This window comes from Fringilla coelebs, assembly GCF_963513975.1.
Source record: "Fringilla coelebs genome assembly, chromosome: Z".
NCBI lineage: Eukaryota > Metazoa > Chordata > Aves > Passeriformes > Fringillidae > Fringilla > Fringilla coelebs.
Window position 1 is genome coordinate 37,084,560 of NC_140031.1, and position 20,709 is coordinate 37,105,268.

A 20,709-nucleotide genomic window follows, 5' to 3' on the forward strand; every position below is an offset into this window, starting at 1 on the left:
AAATCCACTCTGCTAGGAGTTGGACAAGCATGGATCCATCCAATTAGTTACATGCTTATTTAGCTGTAATCAATAAATTTCAAGGTACCTAAACTTATGTGCCTTCATATTCAAAGATATTGACTCAGCTAATTTTTTTAATTAATGAACATGCAATCTGTCCTACAGCTTACTTACAACTGATGAAAAAAAGATTTAAGTACATATTAAAAAAACATTTTAATCTAAATTAAAGTTTAGATTATCCCTCTCCTACATCACTAGTATCAGCAGTAAGGAGAGCACTATGTACACCTACATTCACTTCTGATTAGCCAATGAAGTTAAAGAGAAATCTGCTGCAAAACCAGAAAACCACTTTTATAAATCAGGTGTACCACATTAAACCTTATACATAATATCTCTGAATAGTTAATGAATAATGGAGTAAGCATAAAAATGGTTTTCCTTCACATATTTGCTCAGGAATAGAAAACTGACACAGTAAGTTGGCATTCTTCACCCCACAATCTTAAATCATGCTAAACAATCCTTTAAAGATAACTGTGAAATGTTGATTTTAAAAGATTAAGTTATTTAAGTTTGTAATTTTATAGCAGACATTCATTATATTTCTGTCTTTCAGCACTAGCATATAAGCTGATTGTCTCATGCTGAAAGCCTGTTATCTAGTCTAATTTTAACTATTCTAGTTTAGTAAACTAATCTAGTCTAATTCAACTTAAGCTAGTCAAATACCTTATACAAATCAACAGAAACACTTGCTTTTTTTTTCATAAATAGAATTTAATTTTCCCTAATACCTCAATTTTTTTCTCCGAAACAGCAAACTACATTGGAAGTCAATAAGCAGCTCACCTGCACTTGCACCTTATACAATGCTCCTTAATACTTTGCTAAACTTCTGAGTTTTTCACACTAAAACTTTCACATTAGAGATGCCAGCTATTTTTGATTGTCAAAAAGTGTAATTCTTTTTAAGAACTGAAAATCATACCTCTCTCAAGGTCAGAGTACATATGATTTGCTGTATAAAAGTGTAGCAATTTTTTAGTAATTGGAGTGCTCAATAGATTTGAAACTCACCTTTCAAACTTGTAGATGATATTAGAGACAACCCTGAAACACAGAAAATATAAATCTAGACGGTATAGTCCAGAAGACTGTGACCCTGCCAGCACATAACAGGGCAGTAGCAATCAGTCAGAATTTTCCATGCCAAATTCAAAGCAAAGTATTAAAATATCCTTCACTAATTGCAAATGGCATTCCACTGCTAAGTGTCCAGAGATTTATTACCTTCTTGTAAGTACACCTAATACACAGCCAGCTTCACAGCCCTTGTATCCTTGGCCTGTCAAGGAACAATTTAAAAACCTCTTTCTTGTTCAGTTAATTTTGAAGTACGACAAAGCTCATGCTCTCATAACACACATCTACTTTGTTTCCTAAAATCATATTCTTACTACAAATAATCATTATTCATCCTAACTCCTAAGCACACTAAAGTATAATAAATGAAGATATTATTTAATTATTGTTATTATGTGTCTACATTATCCCAATATCATATCCTCTAGCCTGCCAAATGCCATTCTGCTCCACTGGTATCTTTCAAAAAATCGCTCAAAGATTTTTGCCGTGGTCTCCTGCTTCATCATATTCCTTTATGTAGTCGAAGTCCCTGGTTCCCATGGGGAACTTCAGCCACTCTAATGTCTGTGATAGGAACAACACAGCAAAGCACAAATAATCCAAGTGGCAGCATTGTGGAAAGCATTGATGACAAATTTCTGCTACCAGTGATGGAAGGGCCAACCAGAAAAGCTGGGCTGCTGGACCTTAAACTATATATATATAATAAGGAAGGTCTGGTTGCAGATGTGAAAGCTGTGGGAACCTTCATAACAGTGACCATAAGATCATGGAATTCTGTATTGCTTGAGGAAGAAACAGCCCTGGGCTTCAGGAGAGTTAACTTCAGTCTCTTCAGGGACCTTCTGTGAAGGATTTCATGTGAACATGCTGTACAGAGATCAGGATCCTAAGGTATTCAACAATCACTTCATCTAGGCTCAAGACCAGTGCAGGATGAGCAAGGAATTCCTGTCAAAACTCAAAGATAGGCAGGAGATATAAAGGAGGTGAAAACAGGGACAGGTCACCTGGGCCAATTACTGTGATGTTGTCAGAGTATGTAAAAAATGCAACAAGGAAAGCCAATGCCCATTTGGAATTAATCTGGCCAAGAAGATCCAGGATAACAAGCAGGGCTTTTTCCAATACATCAAGAACAGAAAGGAAAGTGTGAGCCCATTTCTGTACAGAAGAGGAACCATTGCAACAGAGGCTGCAGAGAAAGCAGAGGTACCGAATGCCACCCTGGCTTCAGTCTTCACTGACAAGACCATCCCTCAGGAATCCCTGACCCAGAAACAAGGTCTGGAGGAAGAAAAACTTTCTCATGGTTGAGGAAGATTGGCCTAGAGATTGCTTAGGTAATCCTGATATCCACAAGTCCATGGGCCCTGATGGGAGTGATGGGAGTCCCACAAATGCTTGAGGGAGCTGCCAGCTCAGCTCAACTGTAGCTGGGCTATTCACAATCATCTTTGGAAAATTGTGGTGATCAGGAAAGGTGCCTGAGGGTTGGAAGAAAGCAAACACCACTTTGGTCTTCAAAAGGGGCAAAAGGGGGAATCCAGGGAACCACTGGACAGTCAGCTTCACCTCAGTCCCTGGAGAGGTGATGGACTGGCTCATCAACCATCTCTGGGCATGTGAAAGACAAGAATGTAATAAGGAGTGCTGAGCATGGATTCACCAAAAGGAAGTCATGCTTAACCAAACTGATTACCTTCTACAATGGGACTGTTGGCTGGATGGATGAGGAGAGAGTGGTGGATGTTGTCTACTGAACTTCAGCAAGGCTCAAGGTGCCATGATACCATAGAAGACAAAGTCAGGAATACCATCTTGATGAGAGGACGTGGAGGTGGATTGAGAACCAGCTGTTTGGCAGATCCCAGAAGGTGACACAGTGACAGTGACAGTGACGTGGAGTGTGGTTGGAGGCCTGTCACAAGTGGTGCCCCCAAGGTTCAGTACTGAGCACAATGATTTGGAAAAAGAGACAGAGGCCTCCTCAGCAGGTCACTGACAGCACAGAGCTGGGAGCAGCAGTACCCCAGAGTGCAGCCTTGACAGGATAGACAGATGGGCAAAGAGCTGTCTGAAATTTGACAAGAGCAAATGCAGGGTCCTGCACTGGAGAAGAATAACCCCAGACACAAGCTGGAAAGCAGCTCTGAGGAGAAGGACCTGGGGCTCCTGGCGGACAGCGAGCTGTCCATGAGCCAGCAGTGTGTCCTGGGGTGCGCTGGGAAGAGCAGTGCCAGCAGGCTGGGGGAGTGATCCTGGCCCTCTACTCAGCCCTGGTGAGGCACATCTGAAGTGCTGTCTCCAGTTCTGGCTCCTCAGTGCCAGAGAGACATGGAGGTCCTGGAGCACGTTCAGTGGAGGGCCACAAACATGATTATCTACAGATAAACTTCACCCACCTGTTCCCTGTTGTAGCTCAGCCTATCAGGTGCCCATCAAGACCCTCTCACTTGAAGCCTCCCTGTCTCCTTCCTCATGAGTGAGAGAGGATAACAATCACCTATTCTTCTTAGCTCCCACAGTACATTTTTTAAACTTCCAGAACAAGGAGCTGCATTTCCTTTCAGGTCAGACCTTTTGCAGAAATAACCTGAATGCAAAACACATTCCATTATAATGTTCCAATCCCCTCTTTCCTTGGCAAAGACGGCAATATGCAGAGACCACCACACCACAGCGTCCTGTGTCATTTCTTCATCTACTGGTGCCCATGTAGGTAACAGTCTCAATGGAAGGACTTAAGCCCAGTACCCTGGCTCAGAAAATAACTCAGTTGCATTTGGTAATTCAATAATTATTGCCTGCCTTTGTGAACACTGTCCAATCGAACTTATTAGCATGTATTGGCAAAATACATGTTAATACATACATACAGACTGCTATATTTTCCCTCCCATTTGTCATGAACCAAGAGCACATACAGATTCATCTAAATGGCAGCAAGCTATTTTATTTATATATAAAATACTATTCCACTCCATCTGTGTCCTTAGACATGACAAGGAAGTGCATCTTACTTTGTGTGTGCATAGCAAAATGGGGTCCTCATCCATGCCTTAGGCTCTGTGGCACTGTTGTGATAATGTGATAATGCAGTAAACACTGCTGTCACTGCCCGTGGAAATGCACTCCACATGTTTCATTCTGTTTCAAGCTGTCATTTGCATGTTGGCCCTCAGCTGCTTGCATTCATTAGATATACAGAGACAACTGAAGCATCTGAGTGTTAGTTGTCTGGTGTGGCTTTTTTAAATTACAGAAAGGAAATAACAGATATTCTTAGTGAAAGTTGCTCAAACTTTCACAACATACATTTTTAGTTTAAAAATGGCAAATCCTGCAAAAATAAAATTGTAACATCTTAGAGAAAACAAATTACTAGTATGGAGGAAAATTATTATCAGCCACTTTTGCAAAAAAGAAGAAAAGGGTAAACTGATAATCTATGACAATTCTGGCACTGAGGAACTATGGGGTCTGAAAGAACATGATTCTGCTTTCACCAAATTATAAGCCCCTGAGAGGCATATGGTGTGATTTCTGGAAATTCTGAATGCTACCTGTGCTGTGCTCTCCATTTGTATTCCCAAATGGTTGTCTTGTAAACAATATCAAAAAATAGAGTGCTTCAGATGATCTGGTGTGCCTGAGGTCTGGCAGTAACACTGCTGTACACAAGGTCATAGCTTGTGAGAATGGCAAAGATACAGGAAAGCTTAATGCTTAACATTCCTCGGAGACACAATATCTACCCCACACAGCACAAAAGCAAATTTTTCAATTAAACCCCACCAACTCTGGAGCAGTGATAGTGCAGAAACAGCCTGCATACTTCTCTCCTGAGCACTTTAGGGGGACACAGTGACCTTGCAAACTTCGGGAATTACAGATACACTGCGAGCAATTCAAGCTTCATCCCCTCTCTCTGCAAAAGGGGAGAGGCTCAGAAAGCAGATCATGAATAAGAGTGGTAACTCATTTTTCCACACTACTCATAGCAAAGCACATTCTCATTCATGAGCTCGGCAGAAGACAAGTTCCAGTGCAGTACAAAACACTCTATCCCACACAGTCACCTGAGGAACTAAATGTTTCTTTTGAAATACACATCTCAGAGAACATATTCCCACATGAATGTATCCACATGTATAGAGGGGAGAGCATTCTATCTCAGATTTTTGAATTTTATAGTCATTCTTGCAGAACTGAGAAAGTGCTCCAAACTAAACAGCCATTACAGCCTCTCTCCCAACAGCAGATTTTATCCTTAAAACCTCCGTTAGTCCTTAAAATCTACACCTAGATTTTAGGGGATGAATAGTCCCACTAAAACCAAAAAATTAATGGGAAATATCCTTTATTTCCCCGAGGGACCAGACCACCTCAGTCAGCCCATTTCCCAGCCCATTGCCAGTCACCCCTGGCAATGACCCTGGGTAAATGCAGCCCCACTCCAGGCATTCTGCAATCTCATATTGTAAATCCACCAAACTGAGCTCCAGTACTGCCCAGTCTGGCTAAATATTCCTATTGCTCATGTCTAATTTTTCACCAACTACTGCTGCTGTGTCCTAAATGCCAAATGCTTCACCAAATCTCCAGACCAAGACCAAGGCAGATGGAAAGCAACAGGCTTTTTGTACTCCACACACTCTCATACTCTTTCAGGGATAAAGACAGTCACTCAACATACATCGTTACCATTATATCTTGCAGCATTTTACTAATTGCCTCACTGCCAGGGAACTCTTCCAGAATTTGCTTAATCGAATTCTCACACCAGCTAAGCCAGGGGACGTGCCCAGCGCACAAAAGTCAGAGTTGTAAACATTTTTCATTTACTTAACAGAAAGCATGTTCCATGACAAATCTGTAGCTGTAGCCCACATCCCTTTTGTAGCCTTCAACGTTTCTGGTCTCCCTCCCTATACAATGAACAAAATTTGACTACTAGCATATGTTCTTTTACATTTGGGCCACTAATAAGGTGAAGGATGTCATTAATATTACAGCAGATCTGGCACTGGTTAAAGCAAGTCTGCGTAGATGAAGGAGTAATCATTAAGGTTTTACAGACACACTTTCCTCCAGAGTGTCTAAAACCCTCCCCACATGCCCTCAAGTGCTGGAGTTCATTTTGATCTCTGATGTAGCTGAAAGATGTGCAAAAGCAGGCACAACATTAACCACAGACGAAGTGCTTGAGAAGGCATTGTTCTGTTTATTCCAGTGAGTGCATAAAATATCTAGCATTCATGAATCGTGTCAGAATGATGTTTACTTTGAACAGAAATATACAATTATCTTGTTCATAAAGCAGAAACCCTTCTCTCAGCAAGACAACTCAACTCATGGTATTTCTGCAAAGAAATACTGCTACAAGAATCCCGCTGAACCTTTGGGAGGACAGTGTTTTCCCTTTTATTTCCCTTCTTTCTTAAACATATATTTAGCTGATCTATTTCAGGAATGCATGGGCAAATCTTCACCATTCAAAATGAGAATCACAATATCCTGTAGAAGCAGATTTAACTTTAATTACAAAGCCACTTCAAATTTGTACAGACACAATAGGAAAACAGAATTTGTTAAACTGGCTTCCCCATGGATTCATAATCTTCCTGCACCATCCAGTCTGCAGGATAAAACACTCAGAATCCTCCTCCAGCAAACGTTTTGGTTACTGCGTAAGCAGGAAATCCTCTGGAGACAGAGAAGGCAGAGGGAGGTTAGAAAATGCAATTTCTTCTGCATCTCTCAGAGAAGTGCCAAACATTATGTAGGGCACAAACCAGCTCTGCATGTTCGCCACAATCACAGCTCTTCTTGTCTCTGAGTACTGCAAAGTCAGTGAATCGGGAATTTCAGGAAGAATTTATGTCACTGTGCCTACCTACTTGTTCTTTAGAAAAACAGAAACTAGGAGAGCAGTTTAAAACCCACTTTGATGCAGTGAACAGAACAAAGTCCTTTTCTCAACAGATTACTTTTGTGACTGCATGTGAAAACATAGAGTTTTGCTTCAAGGGAAAGAGGTTAATATAAATTATATTCGTTGATACTGAGACAGGCAGCAGGGGAACCACAGAGCTGTCTCTGAGGCTGGAGAGGAGAGGACATCACCACCAAAACCAATAACCTGCTTAGGAATCAAGAATAACAATACATTACTTCTTGGGCCACACCTGTCAACACCTGGTAGAATTTTAATTGTTCTTGGAATGCCACCAAAGTACAGCTTGGCCAAGCAGAAGAAGGACATAAAAATAATTTTTAGAAATTGGTGCCCTCAAAATTACCAAAAGCTCCTCCTGCAAAGGGTGGGAAGAAGAAGAAAGAAGGCAAAGGCAACTAAATCCACATCTGCATCTTCCCTGTAGTTTTCCAAACAATAAAAGACAAAGGTTTTAAAAGCAGGCTAATGGAAAGACATCAAATGCAAGTACTTCCATCATCAGAATGCAGACTATTTATAGAAAATCTAAAAGGAAAATACAACTTTCTTACAGGTTTTGGATTACAATAGTAGTTCTGACCAAAAAGAAACAAGAGCATTCACAGAGTAAAAATAGAACAGTGAAAAAGCAGCTGTTGGAGCTTTTCAGGACATTCAGTTTGTGTCTATTTTTTTAGAGGTATCCACTGAAGTACTTATGATTCATGAAAGAAAACTATGTACCATTTCCTGGACATGGTGTGTAAATAAATTCTAGAGTGAACACATGTTCACACACACAAAAGAAACATGAAAATATGTGAATATTCATACCAAATTATATATTAGCAGTGCTGACTTGTTACAGGAAGAATGGGAGATTTAGTTATCAAAAATTATTTGTTTCCTCATGCTTTGTGAAAGCACCTGCAGGACCTAGAAACATTTCCACTATTTCTGGACCACCCTGGTATCATTCAGGATTTCACATGACAGTGCAAATAAAAAAAAATGGGCAAAAATCTGTACTGTAAATACTGTAAGTTTTTAACAATAAGGTTTTTAAAATCTCAATTTAAAATGAGATTAAAAAACCCTTACTGTTAAAAACTTACAGTACATGAATACCATTAAAGCTCTGGAAAAGATATTTTAAAAGTGTGATTTGGGTTGAGAGGGATCAGCCAAATAGACCATGAAAAAATAAGATTTTTTTTTAATCAATTAAAATTAAACTTGTAAGGATAACCTAGTTAATGAGCAAGAAGGTGTAGAAATTGAAGTTTTTAAGGTACAATGTAGTTCTTGCAAAAGCTGATTAACATAAAAGAATTGCAAAAAATCCCCACAGAGACAGTTAGGACATTATAAAAGCTTTACAAATGTACAGACTATTAGAGGAAAATTACATGGTGTGCACAGACACACAGATATACACATTACCCTATGCAGAGAGTATGTTACAAGAGCAACAAAATAAAACAAGGCAATAATGATAATTCACAGAGCAAATAAATTCCAAAAAATTACCCAAACAAACAAGCCAACTGAACAAATAAAACAAAAAACAAAACAAAACAAAAAACCAAACAAGCAAACAAAAAAACCAAACTGAGAACACCCTAAAAAAAAAAACAGAAGAACTATCTCTGTCCAAAATATTGCAAGGAACTTCTAGCCATCCCTGTCCAAAGACTAACCCCATATCATTTTCATCAAAACAATGATCCAAAAAAGTACTTTGGGGTGGAAAAAGCCAATGGTTCACACATAAAAAATTATTTACAGAACCTATAACAATTCTTTAAATAGTTCCTGTGAAATAACTACAGGAATTACCAAACTGTGGAATTGTTTATCAACCAATCTAGGTTTCTGTTTCCAAGACAGTACATTGCCCCCCACTTCCAAACAAAAAGTAGAAATCATAGCCTGGAAGTGCCACAAAGAGAATCTGTGAAAAGGAGTGGAAACAGTCTGGTGGACTGAAGAAACAGGTAATGAAAAAGAGGTGTGAATGTCAAGTCAGATCCTGGCCTCAGAAAGAGGGTCTGTGCCTAGGCACAGATTTGATATCTGTACCCATTACAGAGAAGGCAGTGATCTGGGAGTTGCTGAAAGGCAGGAGTAGCAATCACAACCACTGTGGCCACAGAGAAGAACTGTAATTCCTACTTCCCCTTTCTCCCCCGTCCAACCCAGCCTCCTGTAGTTCTTCCTACACTCCCAAGAAGAATGAGCCTCAAACAGAGTCAGGAGAGAGCAAGTTATTTACACAAACCTAGCTGAAACAGAACTCATCCCTCGACACCTGAAAGCAAATGTGAATATAAAACAAGGAGGGGAACATATTAGATTAGTAAAAATTACCTCAGTGGTTGTGACTGTAGATTTAAAATCTATGGGTTCTTTCACTGGAAATAATTCCTACATAAAAGAATGAAACAAAAGTACAGGTGCAAATGCTGGTAAGATGTAACCAATACTGCTCCCTTTGCATTTTACCACATAACGACCAAGATCTCTACACAACTGAAGTCTTGTTATCTTCCCCTGAGCACAAAGGAGACAGAGGGGTCTCTCCATTTATTCAGATAAAGTTGATTTCTGCCTCTGCCTCTGTCTCCTCTGCGGACACTGGCCTTGGGCAGCATGATTTTCCACATGCACACATATACCAGCATCCCACTACCAGAATTTCTCTTCTACAGCAGCATTTTTCCACACTTAAGTTAAAGCTCAGGCCAGCTGCATGACTTACTTTGTGAGATCTCATCATCACAATATGAATGAAGCATTCCCCCATTGTGTTTTCACTGAAATTACACCATAAATTCTTCTGGGCAAGATACAAGCCTCTGATTCTCAAGAAGGTAAGAGGATGAAAATTGCTACCTCTTTGGAGCATATAATGCACACACAAAAAGTTACCAGAACTATCCTGAACACGCTGTCCTGAAACTGGACTGGTGATTTTCCATTTTGATGTGCCACCCTTCTTGCTTTAATCCCATGAGCCAGCAGCATGGCTTGGTCTGGGGAGTGACAACTGCTCACCTCTTCTCTATTCTGTTAAGTACCAGTTGAGAGACCATAAGAATAAGCTCCAGAAATCCTGGAAATGTGAGTCGATTCTCCAGTCAAAACAGAAAACCTCCCTGGATATGCACCTAGCAACTGGCAGGGGCTCTTCAAGCTGCTGGAATGATTTTATCTGAATGGCTGAAACTGCACACTGAATCACTCACAGGACCATCTGTAAAAGCCTCTGCTGTTTCCTTCCCTTTCCAAGGATGGAGCTAAAGGAAACTCCCACAGAGCAGGAGCAAGCAGGGTCAATGTGTGCAGTGCACTCCACCGACTGGCACACTGAATGTTTCAAGGTAAATTCTTGAAGTCACTAAAGTTCAGGCTGGTACAGCACAGCTTCAGAGTTTAACTCACACCCCAGCTAACTGTCCCATCTAACACAAGAGTAGCTATCCTCCTCTGACTGTGCTGTATTTATCTTTGTTTCTCAATTTTAAATTAATAGGGTGAATGTGAAAGATCGGCTGCCTTTTGTTCTGAAAAGCCTAAATAAATAGGATTAGAAGTATGTTCTGTAGAATTTCTGTGGCATGCATAGCACTCCACTCTCATCTGCATTTTTGCAAGTACTCTTCAAATAAAGAAACAGCCACATTTCATTTATTGCTCCTCCATAGGGCTTGGAGCTTGTGTCCATAAAGATGAAAACAGAACGCCATTAACTGAAGTTGTGCAGAGTACTTTTGAATTAGACTCTGTTGCTAAGAGCACTCAAGTGAAACAGCACGCACACACACACCCCCACACTCCCCAGAAAAATCAAGTCTGTCATCCCAGAACAGATTACAGGTACAAATCCAAGATTACAGCCACATATTCTAAATGCAGATGTTTTGTAAGCACCTACGAAAACCAGTGTGACTCCTGGTTTAGCGACCAAAAACCACTGAGGATCTTCTTCACAATTCTTCAGATTTTCCACTTAAAATGAAAGTGCCATGAACACAGCTGGAATTTCACGTTTTAGTACCAAACTATAAAATACCTCTTCAGTCATTAAAAAAAAAAATCTCTTTTTTTTCTTTCTTTTTCTTCCTTTTTAAAAATTGAGATTGCATCTATACTAAGACTACGAGCATTTTGGAGTGTTGAAATCCACCACCCATGCCAGGCAAACTGCTAGGACACAACGGTACTGTTTCTCTTAATTAGCATTCTTGCTGACTAGTTCCCAGGTAATGACTGGTAGATAGGAGAGTCCAAAAGGCAGTTCACATATAGACACCCTGTTTTGGAGACAAAAGTTTTTGACTAGTCTCTTTTCTTAAAGCTCAAAGTTCAGGAGCATTGATACACGCTGTAAAATAATTTCCAACCTCTACAGGAAGTTCATCCTAGGAAAATACAAACAAAACATGAAAATACATTACTTCTTTACAAATTAATAATTTTGGCCACTTAATTCTGTCATATTGTTTCTTCTTGGCTGCATCATCTATTCCATGTCTATCAGTGCACTGAAGATGTTTATATAGACTAGGGTGTATCAAGGTACAAGAAAACCTTGTAGTGAGGTGCAAAAAGCCCTTTCAAAACAAAAAAGTGCATGAAGTTGCTGCAAAGAATTCTTTATCTCATAGGAGCTGCTTTTCTACCACACAGGATCAAAATTATGATTTGCAGTTCGCAAATATAAGCAGAGCTGCATTGTGCTTAAAGATTTTCCAATTGCCTTTTATTATTACTTCAGCTCCACCTCTACTATTCAGCTAGCGTCCAAACATGCCTGACCATAATGAATGCAAAAATTTTTATGCAAAGCTGAAAGGAAAATGAAAGGAGAGTAAAAGTGAAAAGACTATACTTACATTTTAAACCAGCAACTCTCCTTTTAGCTTGTTTCTTTTATACAGACAATCGTGTATAAGGATACCTGTATTTTTAATAACTTTTTGCCTCTAGGCTTCGGCAGCAAACCCACCAATATATTAAGTTACTTATCACCTAAATTGTTTCTTTTTACTGAAACACACCTTCATCTTAACCATGGATTGGGTAAGTCTTTAAGTACACACGCCTTTATTTACTAGCGATCGGAATATGAATTCAAGTGTCAACCACAACACAAAGTAAACAGGCAGTTAAAAATTAAAGGCAAGATTATGGTCTTAGGATAGAGAATTTTTAGATTTTGATCATTAATCAGACAGCATGAGATTGTGGAAAAAAAAACATCATTATTAAGCTTTAGCCAACAGTAAAGCTGTTCATCTGCAGTTTAGTGTACGTTGGATAAAATCCTGTATAAACCAGCTTTGTGAGTATTTTTACTTAAAAAATAGCAAGAGACAATAACAGAGCTTATGAATTGTTGGCAATATGGCAGTATTGCACATAGGTATGCACGTTTTCTATATCAGAGACAAGGAAACTTATGTTAAGCAAGTACCAAGTTTCAGGAACACATATTAAAATCCATCAAGAGAATTAATTTCTTATTTTTTAATGAGAACTGCCAACACCCTCGTAATCTTCTAGTACCACGCTCTATTCCTGTTTCCTTTTCAGCCTTGGAAGGAGCTAAGAGCACAATTTTAAGAATTATTAATGTATAAAAACAAAAAAAAAAACCAAATTCCAGCAAACAAACAGAACATAAATACATTATGGTGACTTAAATCAAACACATGCAATTACAACAGAGATAGCTTTAACCCATAGGCTTAGCTTAATTAGAGAGCGTTCTCATGTACAACTCTCACCAAGAGTACCCCTGTAACTGTATAGTTAGAGGCTCAAGCATGAAGACAGGAATACAAGCCCTAGTGAGCAGTTTCTAAAATGTGTCAACAGAACACATAGAGAATAATTCTTCCTAACCTGCCTCTCCGTCCTTATCTCATCTCACTATTTTGAACCGCTGTAGTATCAATCCAGCAGCTCAAGGCGCTTGCCGGTTACGCTTCTGACATCGCTTACAGGATAAATATAAATTCACTAAATCTCCTGCCTTCTGTCTACATAATCCCTTAACCTCTCCCTTTCCACAGCTATGATTTGCTGCCTTTTTTACATCTCTGGCCTCACCACTATTTTCATTCTGCCTTCCCTTTTCTTGCTGCCTTCCCTTTCCCACTTATTTTTTTTTGAATCATTGACATTCAGCATACCTCCACAGTGAGACTTGTGGTCACTGCTCTTTTACTTCACAGCCTGCTTCAGCATGTTGTTTTGGTTTTTATTTTTTATTGAGGGATGGGAATTTTAAATAGTGTTATCTGCTCAGCAGATTTCTATTAAATTTAGCATTTGCCTATAAGACACAGAGCACGCAGATAATATTAATCAAGTAGACAACTTTTCAGTGATCCATGTGCTACAAAAAGAACTAGACAGAACAGTGTATGTCACATTTAAAATAAAATTAGGAAAAAGTTTAGTCAAGAAAATAAATTATTAGCCGAAGTACACGCAGCAGTATTCAAACTGCACAGAAGCTGCTCCCAAAATTAGATTAGCAAAGCACAAGACCATTCTACACTATTGAACTATCAGCAGCAGAAGGAAGTGAGCTTTCTCAGATTTTATCACCTTCATTTTAAATTCTGCAAAAAAAGCTAAAAGGTCTAAGAACAGACCAAGAGTAAATCAAGGCTTTATGCTGCTATATTTTCTCCCTGATTCCTAAACCAGTTTTTAAAAATAACATCTCCTCCTTGTTCAACATCTGGGCACACATAGAAATTCAAGTTTTTTTCTCTTAAGCAATAATCAAATAACTGTTTCGATACAATTAAAAAATAAAAACCAGTATTGTAGCCAAATGATATTTTTGGGAATATCAAAACAGATTTTTGTACAGGAAAGCTCATTCAAAGCAAAACCTGTGTCATTAAAAAGGCCCCACTACAACACAATTTTACACATGTGCTGAGACACAAGAAGACCCACATATGCAGTATTTCTGCAAATAAACACACAGACAGAAAAGTTCATTCCACTTTCAATAACAAGCTCCAAATGAGAGGAAAAGCTTCAGTCATGCCAAACTTATCCCCAGTTGTACACAGCTGGACCTGAACATCTCAAGTAATAAAGCAATATTTGAATTAAGGAGTGAGCAAGTGGCACGGGTTAAACCAAGGCTTGGTCTAGGCTATTGCTACTAAAAGGCTAAATTGCTGCATTAAGTTACTGCTTGAAGTCAGCAAAACTGGAATTTTTTACCCATTATGTCATTGAGTCATCAGAGAAGTATCTCATTAATAGCTCCAAAAAGGAAGTCTTCTTGCTGCTCCAGACTAATTTCCAATAGTTTTGAAGATCTACTTCCCCCACTGCCCTCTTTCAAACCTTGGTTCTGGGTTCTGTGCTTTATCAGGCAGGCTGCACAAGCAGGTCACCTCTTTCTCTTGCAAATGGAAACAGACAGTGGCCACTGGCCCTTCAGGCTGTTTTTCATAACCTCTCCATTTCAGCTGAGCTGCAGCCGCTTCCCCGTACTGCTGCTATGAGACCGTCTGACCACAGGTTACAGAGAGCCTTCACAAACAGCAATCACGGGAAAATAAACATCACACAAGAATTAGTTAGGTGTCCCTCGGGTCCCAGCCCATTCTTGTGTCTGTCACCACTACATCTATTTTGCAGTCACAAAGTCTCTCAGATGAGGAAGATGATGCATTGAGTCTTGACCTCTGAGCTGCAAACCTAGCCTTGAGCAACTTGGTGACCTACATGGCTGCTGCACAACTCGATAACTAGTTGGCTGGAGTCTAAAAATGCATGATTCACTTCTGATTCTCCCCACACTGCACCATATGCTGTCACTAGATTATTTGCTAAAAAAATATAATTTCCAAAAGCAGATTTTATTAGCTTGGTGGCTTGATGAAACACTACTTTGAAAAAACTTTAATAATAAAAAGAAACATGTATTTTCTTTTCCAACCTAAACACTGAAATTTAGAGAAGAAGGAAAAAAAATGCACACATGTACATATGCAGCTTTTAAGTATATCTGCTTCTGCTCATTTTTCCTAAAACAAACTCCCAGTGTTTTAGATGAGTAATGTACAATTCTGATTGCATATTTTGTAGGGCCAAAGATCTACAGTGCATCTGAAAATTAGCATACACCTCTGCCCAGAAGTGGTACCAGGTTCCTGTGATACTAATCTATGTGTACAAGCCAGCTGCTGGAAAGATATACTTGAAAAAGCAGGCTTAGGTAAAACTAGTTGTGCTAAACTGTATCAAATCATACCTACACACCTCACCATCTAGACTAGCTCCATGCCTGCCCCCCCTTTTCCCTGAAAATGCACAGCAAGAATTTCAGTTGTTACATTCCTTACTGCATCCTGTGTCCCTAGGAGACTCTGATGGCATTTCTCAGTGTTGTGGAATTAGGATTTCTTATCCTCTTAATGACCAAAACACAGCTGTCCAACATGTTCCAGCCAGTACAACCCTGGCATCTCTACTGCTAACCCAGCAGCACAGCATCAGGGCTATTTTGTCCCAGCGAACATACATTAATATGCACATATAGATCTAACAGGCAAGTGGCAGTTTCTTCCATTAAAAAAAAAATAGTATTGTTAAAGCTCCTAGCAAATTTTGTCCACATTATGAAGTTCAAATACAGGTCTGACAAAGAGACTAAAGACAAAAAGTTGAGTGCTTTGGGATTCATTAATTCATTCTAGTGTCAAAAAAGCTATCCACACACAGGAGGATAAAGAAACAACCTGAGCTATTCCCACAATTTAAATGCTTTTTTCAGTGTGCAGACACAGGAAAACAAGTTCTAAATGAGATTATGACAAAATTCAATCTTCAGAATTATCCTTAGAACACTAATAGTTAAAATATTTTCAACAGTGATTTTTCTCCTGCCTGCAGAATGAGCCACAACAATGCAATACCATACAACTTGTTCTGAGCTCATTGCTTTACCTTGCCTAATATAACACCTAAATTGTTAAAGTAACTCTTTTTTTCTACCCTGTAGGCATTGAAGGGAATATTATCAGCATATGTAAATCTGTTGAATACTTCAAGCCCAAAGAGCTGTCATAACACAATCTCAGAATCTGACCTTAAATTTGTGATTGTTTAAAAAGACTAATTTTTATACATATTTGAATAAGTTATGCAAAGCTTGCATTAAACTTCAAGTAAATACTCTGAAGGCCATGCTGCTTCTTACTCAATAAATCTTATAACCATCTTATAACTTCATTAATGAGAGCACTAGAATGATACATGTACAAAAAGCTTTCAGTAATTTCCTGTTACTTCCAGGTTACATGCCGTTCAAGAGCAACCAGTACACAACCACGGACTGGGAGAGGAGTGTGTGTGGAGCAGCCCTGCCAAAGGGATCTGGGGGTGCTGGCTGGCAGCAGCTCAGGGTGAGCCAGCAGCGTGTGCCCGCGCAGCCAGGAGGGCAGACCCCATCCCGGGGTGCAGCAGACACAGCAGCACCAGCTGGGATTGGGATCATCCTGCTGGATTCAGCCCTGGTGCGGCCTCACCCTGAGTCCTGTCTGCAGCACTGGGCCCCACACTCTGAGGAGGGTGGGAAGAAGGTCTGGAATGGTCCAGAGGAGGACAGCAGAGCTGGTGGAAGGGCTGGAAGGCACATCCTGTGGGGAGTGGCTGAGGGCTCTGGGTTTGTCTGGTTTGGAGAGAAGGAGGCTCAGGGGGGACCTCATTGCTCTGTGCAGCTCCCTGAGGAGGGGACCTGGAGAGGGAGTGCTGGTGTGTTCCTGGCATCCAGCAACACAGAATGGGAATGGCTCAAAGCCACATCTGGAGATGTTCAGACTGGATATCAGGAAACATTTCTTTACCAAGAGGATGGTCAAGCACTAGAAAAAGGCTTCCTGGAACTGATGCCTCAAACCTGCCAGTGCCTTAAAAAGAGACACCTGGGCAATGCCCTCAGTAACAGACTTAGAGTTCTGGTCAGCCCTGGGGTAGTCAAGCAGTTGGACAAGGTGATTGTTTTAGGTCCTTTTCAACTGGAACTATCTTACTCTATTCTGGTTTTAAATAGCTCTGTTGGAACTAACAAAAACATAGTTTGGTCCCAGCAAAAATGGAACTTTCATTTCATGGCACTTAGAGTTTTTCAGCCATAATGGTCTTAGTATAAGATTATCAACTGCATTTAAAGCTGTAGTTCTTTCTGTCAGAGAAACAACTGTGAGTGACAAACAACTTCCTAAAAAGCCACTCACATCTTCTGATCTGGATGCCAAGTTCATCTCTGTTAATTCTGTGAACACTATGGAAATTTCAGAGGGTAACTTGATTTTAATGCTTGCAGTTAAATCTGTAAGAATCTGTAAGTCTTCTATAGTGTAACCAGAGTTACGGTTCCTGTTAGAACACCTGAAATACCCCAGCTTTCACGCATTACAAACATTGCTGCTCCACCACAAAAGCACAGACTCAGTGTTCACATCTTTATCCTTATTACTTGAAGGAATAAAAAGAGGGACTAAGTAATTAGGAAGAAGGATTGTGGCGAAGTTGTTTTCTGTTGGGTTTTTTTTTCCCCAACCACACAGCAGTGTGACTTTTCAGTCACACTGAAAAGCCTGCTCCAAGTTATCTTTTGTCTTAGATGAAAAGGAAGAGGGGGCAGAGCTTCATTTTGAACTCAGCCCGCTATCTCGGTAACGGCGGTTCCCGACACCGCGCCCCACGGGCCTTCATTCCAAGGCAGGGCTTTCCCGGTGTCGGAGATCGAGTCCTCCCGCACACGGGCTCCGCAGCCTGCGGTGCCGTCCGGGGCGCCCCGTTACCGCCTCGCGGGACGGGGAAGCAGCCGCCGGGATTTCCCTCCGCGCCCGGGCCACCGCAGCCCAGAGCGCCGCTCTCGCCCGCGGGGACTCTGTGCCGGGGGTGCCGGAGCCCGACGGATCCCGCGGCTCCGGCAGCGGCCGGGCGGGCTCCACGCCGTGCAGTGCAACGCCGTGGCGCAGCACCGGGAGGCGGCGGAGCCAGCCGCGGCTGCCGCGCCGCAGGTGCGCGGAGCCCCCGCCGAGAACGGGGCGTGCGGGGAGCGGAGCTCCCGCCGCGGCCCCGCCGAGCCGATCCCGGCCGAGCCGAGCCTGGCCGAGCCGCCGCCCGGGCCCGGCGAGCCGCCGCCCGCACCCGGCCCCCAGAGCCACCGCCCCCCGAGCCGCCCCGCCGCCACCGCCCCTTTCCGTGCCGGCACCTGGATGTGGCAGGAGATCTCGGAGTCGTCCAGCAGCCGCACGGTGCATTTCATCTCCGCGCTCAGCGACCTGATGCTGGAGCTCCGGAACCGGATCATCCCGGCAGCCGGCCCGCCGCTGCCGCCCCGCAGGCAGCCGCAGGGGGCCAGCCTGCAGAGGCGCCCGGCCGACCACGGCGCGGCACGGCGCTGCACGGCGCGACAAGGCGCGGAGAGGCGCGGCGGCAGCGCCACCCCTCAGCCCCGCGGCGCTCCGCCGCCGCCCGCCATCCGCCCGCCCGCCGCGGCTCGGGCCGCCGCTGCGTCAGGATGCGCTCCGCTGGCCGGCCTCAGCATCCTCCTGCGCCCGCCCCCGGCATGGCATGGCACGGCACGGCACGGCCCGCGGGGGCACCTCTCCGCCCTCACCTGCTCCTCCCGCTTCTCCGCCCCACCGGTCCCGGCTGGGCTCCCTGCGCGGCTCCGTTTCGCCGGGCTGGCAGCGCCCAGAGGGAAATGGACAGCGCGGTTGCTTGTCTTCGCCGCCACGGGCGTGTCTCGCCTGGCTTTGAGTCCACCTGGGCGACTGGTACTCGCGTGGGAATGCCCGATGCCCTGCAAACGGGGGACAACCCCCAGGCTGCCGGTGGGGAGCGGAGTCCCTGCGCTGGCTGGCCGCCCATGTCTCCGGCGTATCCCAACACAGCCCGAGGCAGGAGGAGAAGCCTGTGAAATACATATATAGAGTCATATAAAGAACCTCACCAAAGATGAGTGTACCCTAATGAAACAGAAGAAAGCAGAATGCAACTTACTATAAGCGTGCAAGCCTTGGAAACTTGTTTCCTCAAGGGAAAAAAAAATGACATTAGGGAGTAGCAGTCATACCCCATTTGTTGTCTAAGTGGAAAAGAAAATAAAACATCCAGTGGTTTCACTATTATATTCTGCATCACAAAAGGGTGTACACATTTGTGTAAAACCTTGCTGGCAGAAAGCAAGCACCAAACTTAACCAGCCTTGAAACAGGCATCAGCACTGTGTTAAAAAATTAGCACTTGCCTTTGAAATATGAAATGAAAAACAGCCAGGGCAAAATGTGACATGACTGGAAGTTTACAAATATAAAAGGAGCACTGACAATCAGACAGAAGATGCATTTCAGTTATTATTGTCTAGTTGTCGGTGGTTACCTCTAAATGTCCATATTTTGAAAATAGCTCTGTGTGAGTGTGTTGTTCTTTGGAAAATCCCATGTAAGAGCCTAAGTGCTGCTACTGCTGTAAGCTCTTTCTTTGGCTTTCTGCTGGACTGCTAACAACAGGAAATACAGGTAACCACAAACAAATGTGAAATATATAATGCTCACTACCATCAGCTAATAAATATGCAGAGCCCTTTAATGTGGAACATAAAAGAAAAGCTATAAATATATGCTTCTCAGAAATGATAAATGCTTTCAATTCCATAGTGAGTAGTGAAGCAAACCAGTGAGTATTTAAAATAGATTATTCACCTCAGCAGCCACAGTCAGCCCACAAGTTATAGAAGAAGGTCCTTATCAGCTGAGACACCAGGTGTGGACACCCACTCATTAATAATAAAATAACACTTAATGTCTTACAGTCCTGCAACATGGGAACTCAATAGCAGGATTTAAGCCCACATGCAGACTGACTCTCAGGTGACACAGATTTTCCTGCTTCTCACAGAGAAGGAATCTTCTCTTTCTAAGCCAAGTATTTTAGCTTTCCTTCAGTCTCTGCAGCACACTTTTCTCCACCCAAAAGGGGAATTACAAGAGAGAGCTGAGCCAATGATGAAGATTTAGTGAGCAGGTCATAGTCTACCGTCATCTGAAGGGAGGTTTTGCTTTACCTTCAGGACTACATGGAGAGGGATGAGCTTTCCAGGAGTTCTCAGAGTTACAGCAACAGTGACGACTACAACCTGAAATCTGCACCCCAAACAAGTGTGAGCACAGCAAGTGTGAACTAGTGTGTACCAACAGCAGCACAGCTGCCTGAACGCAGAGCTTAGCAGAATTTTACTTGCCTGTTTTAAAAACAGGTCACTCCTGTCTTTTTGTTCACTTTATTTGTCTCTTTAATATCTCATACCATGTTAACCTGAGGTGCCTGAGAATTCTGTGAGACACGTAACCCATTTCTATGTTTCAGCCAGCAAAGCGATAGTTTTTACAGCACAGAATGTGGCAGCCATCTAACAGGAAGACACCAGATAAATGAAAAAATCAAAACAAAATACTCCACCCAAAGAGAAAAAAAATCAAAGAACAGCCAAAAAAAGTCCAATCAACCAATGAAAGTTATTTTTGGTTGAAAACCAAACACTCTGTCCAGTTGCA

General features: G+C 42.0%; 1 protein-coding gene across 1 annotated transcript in view; it reads right to left on the bottom strand.

Moving 5' to 3' along the window:
* FRMD3 (FERM domain containing 3) overlaps positions 1–18,461 on the bottom strand; it is a gene marked incomplete at both ends in the record, with an annotated part of 128,055 nt that extends 109,594 nt beyond the window's left edge. The window contains one exon of the mRNA XM_084225316.1: positions 18,363–18,461. Within this exon, the coding sequence (XP_084081442.1) occupies positions 18,363–18,461 (99 nt within the window). The remainder of the gene's footprint in view (positions 1–18,362) is intronic.
* Positions 18,462–20,709: the final 2,248 nt, after the last annotated feature.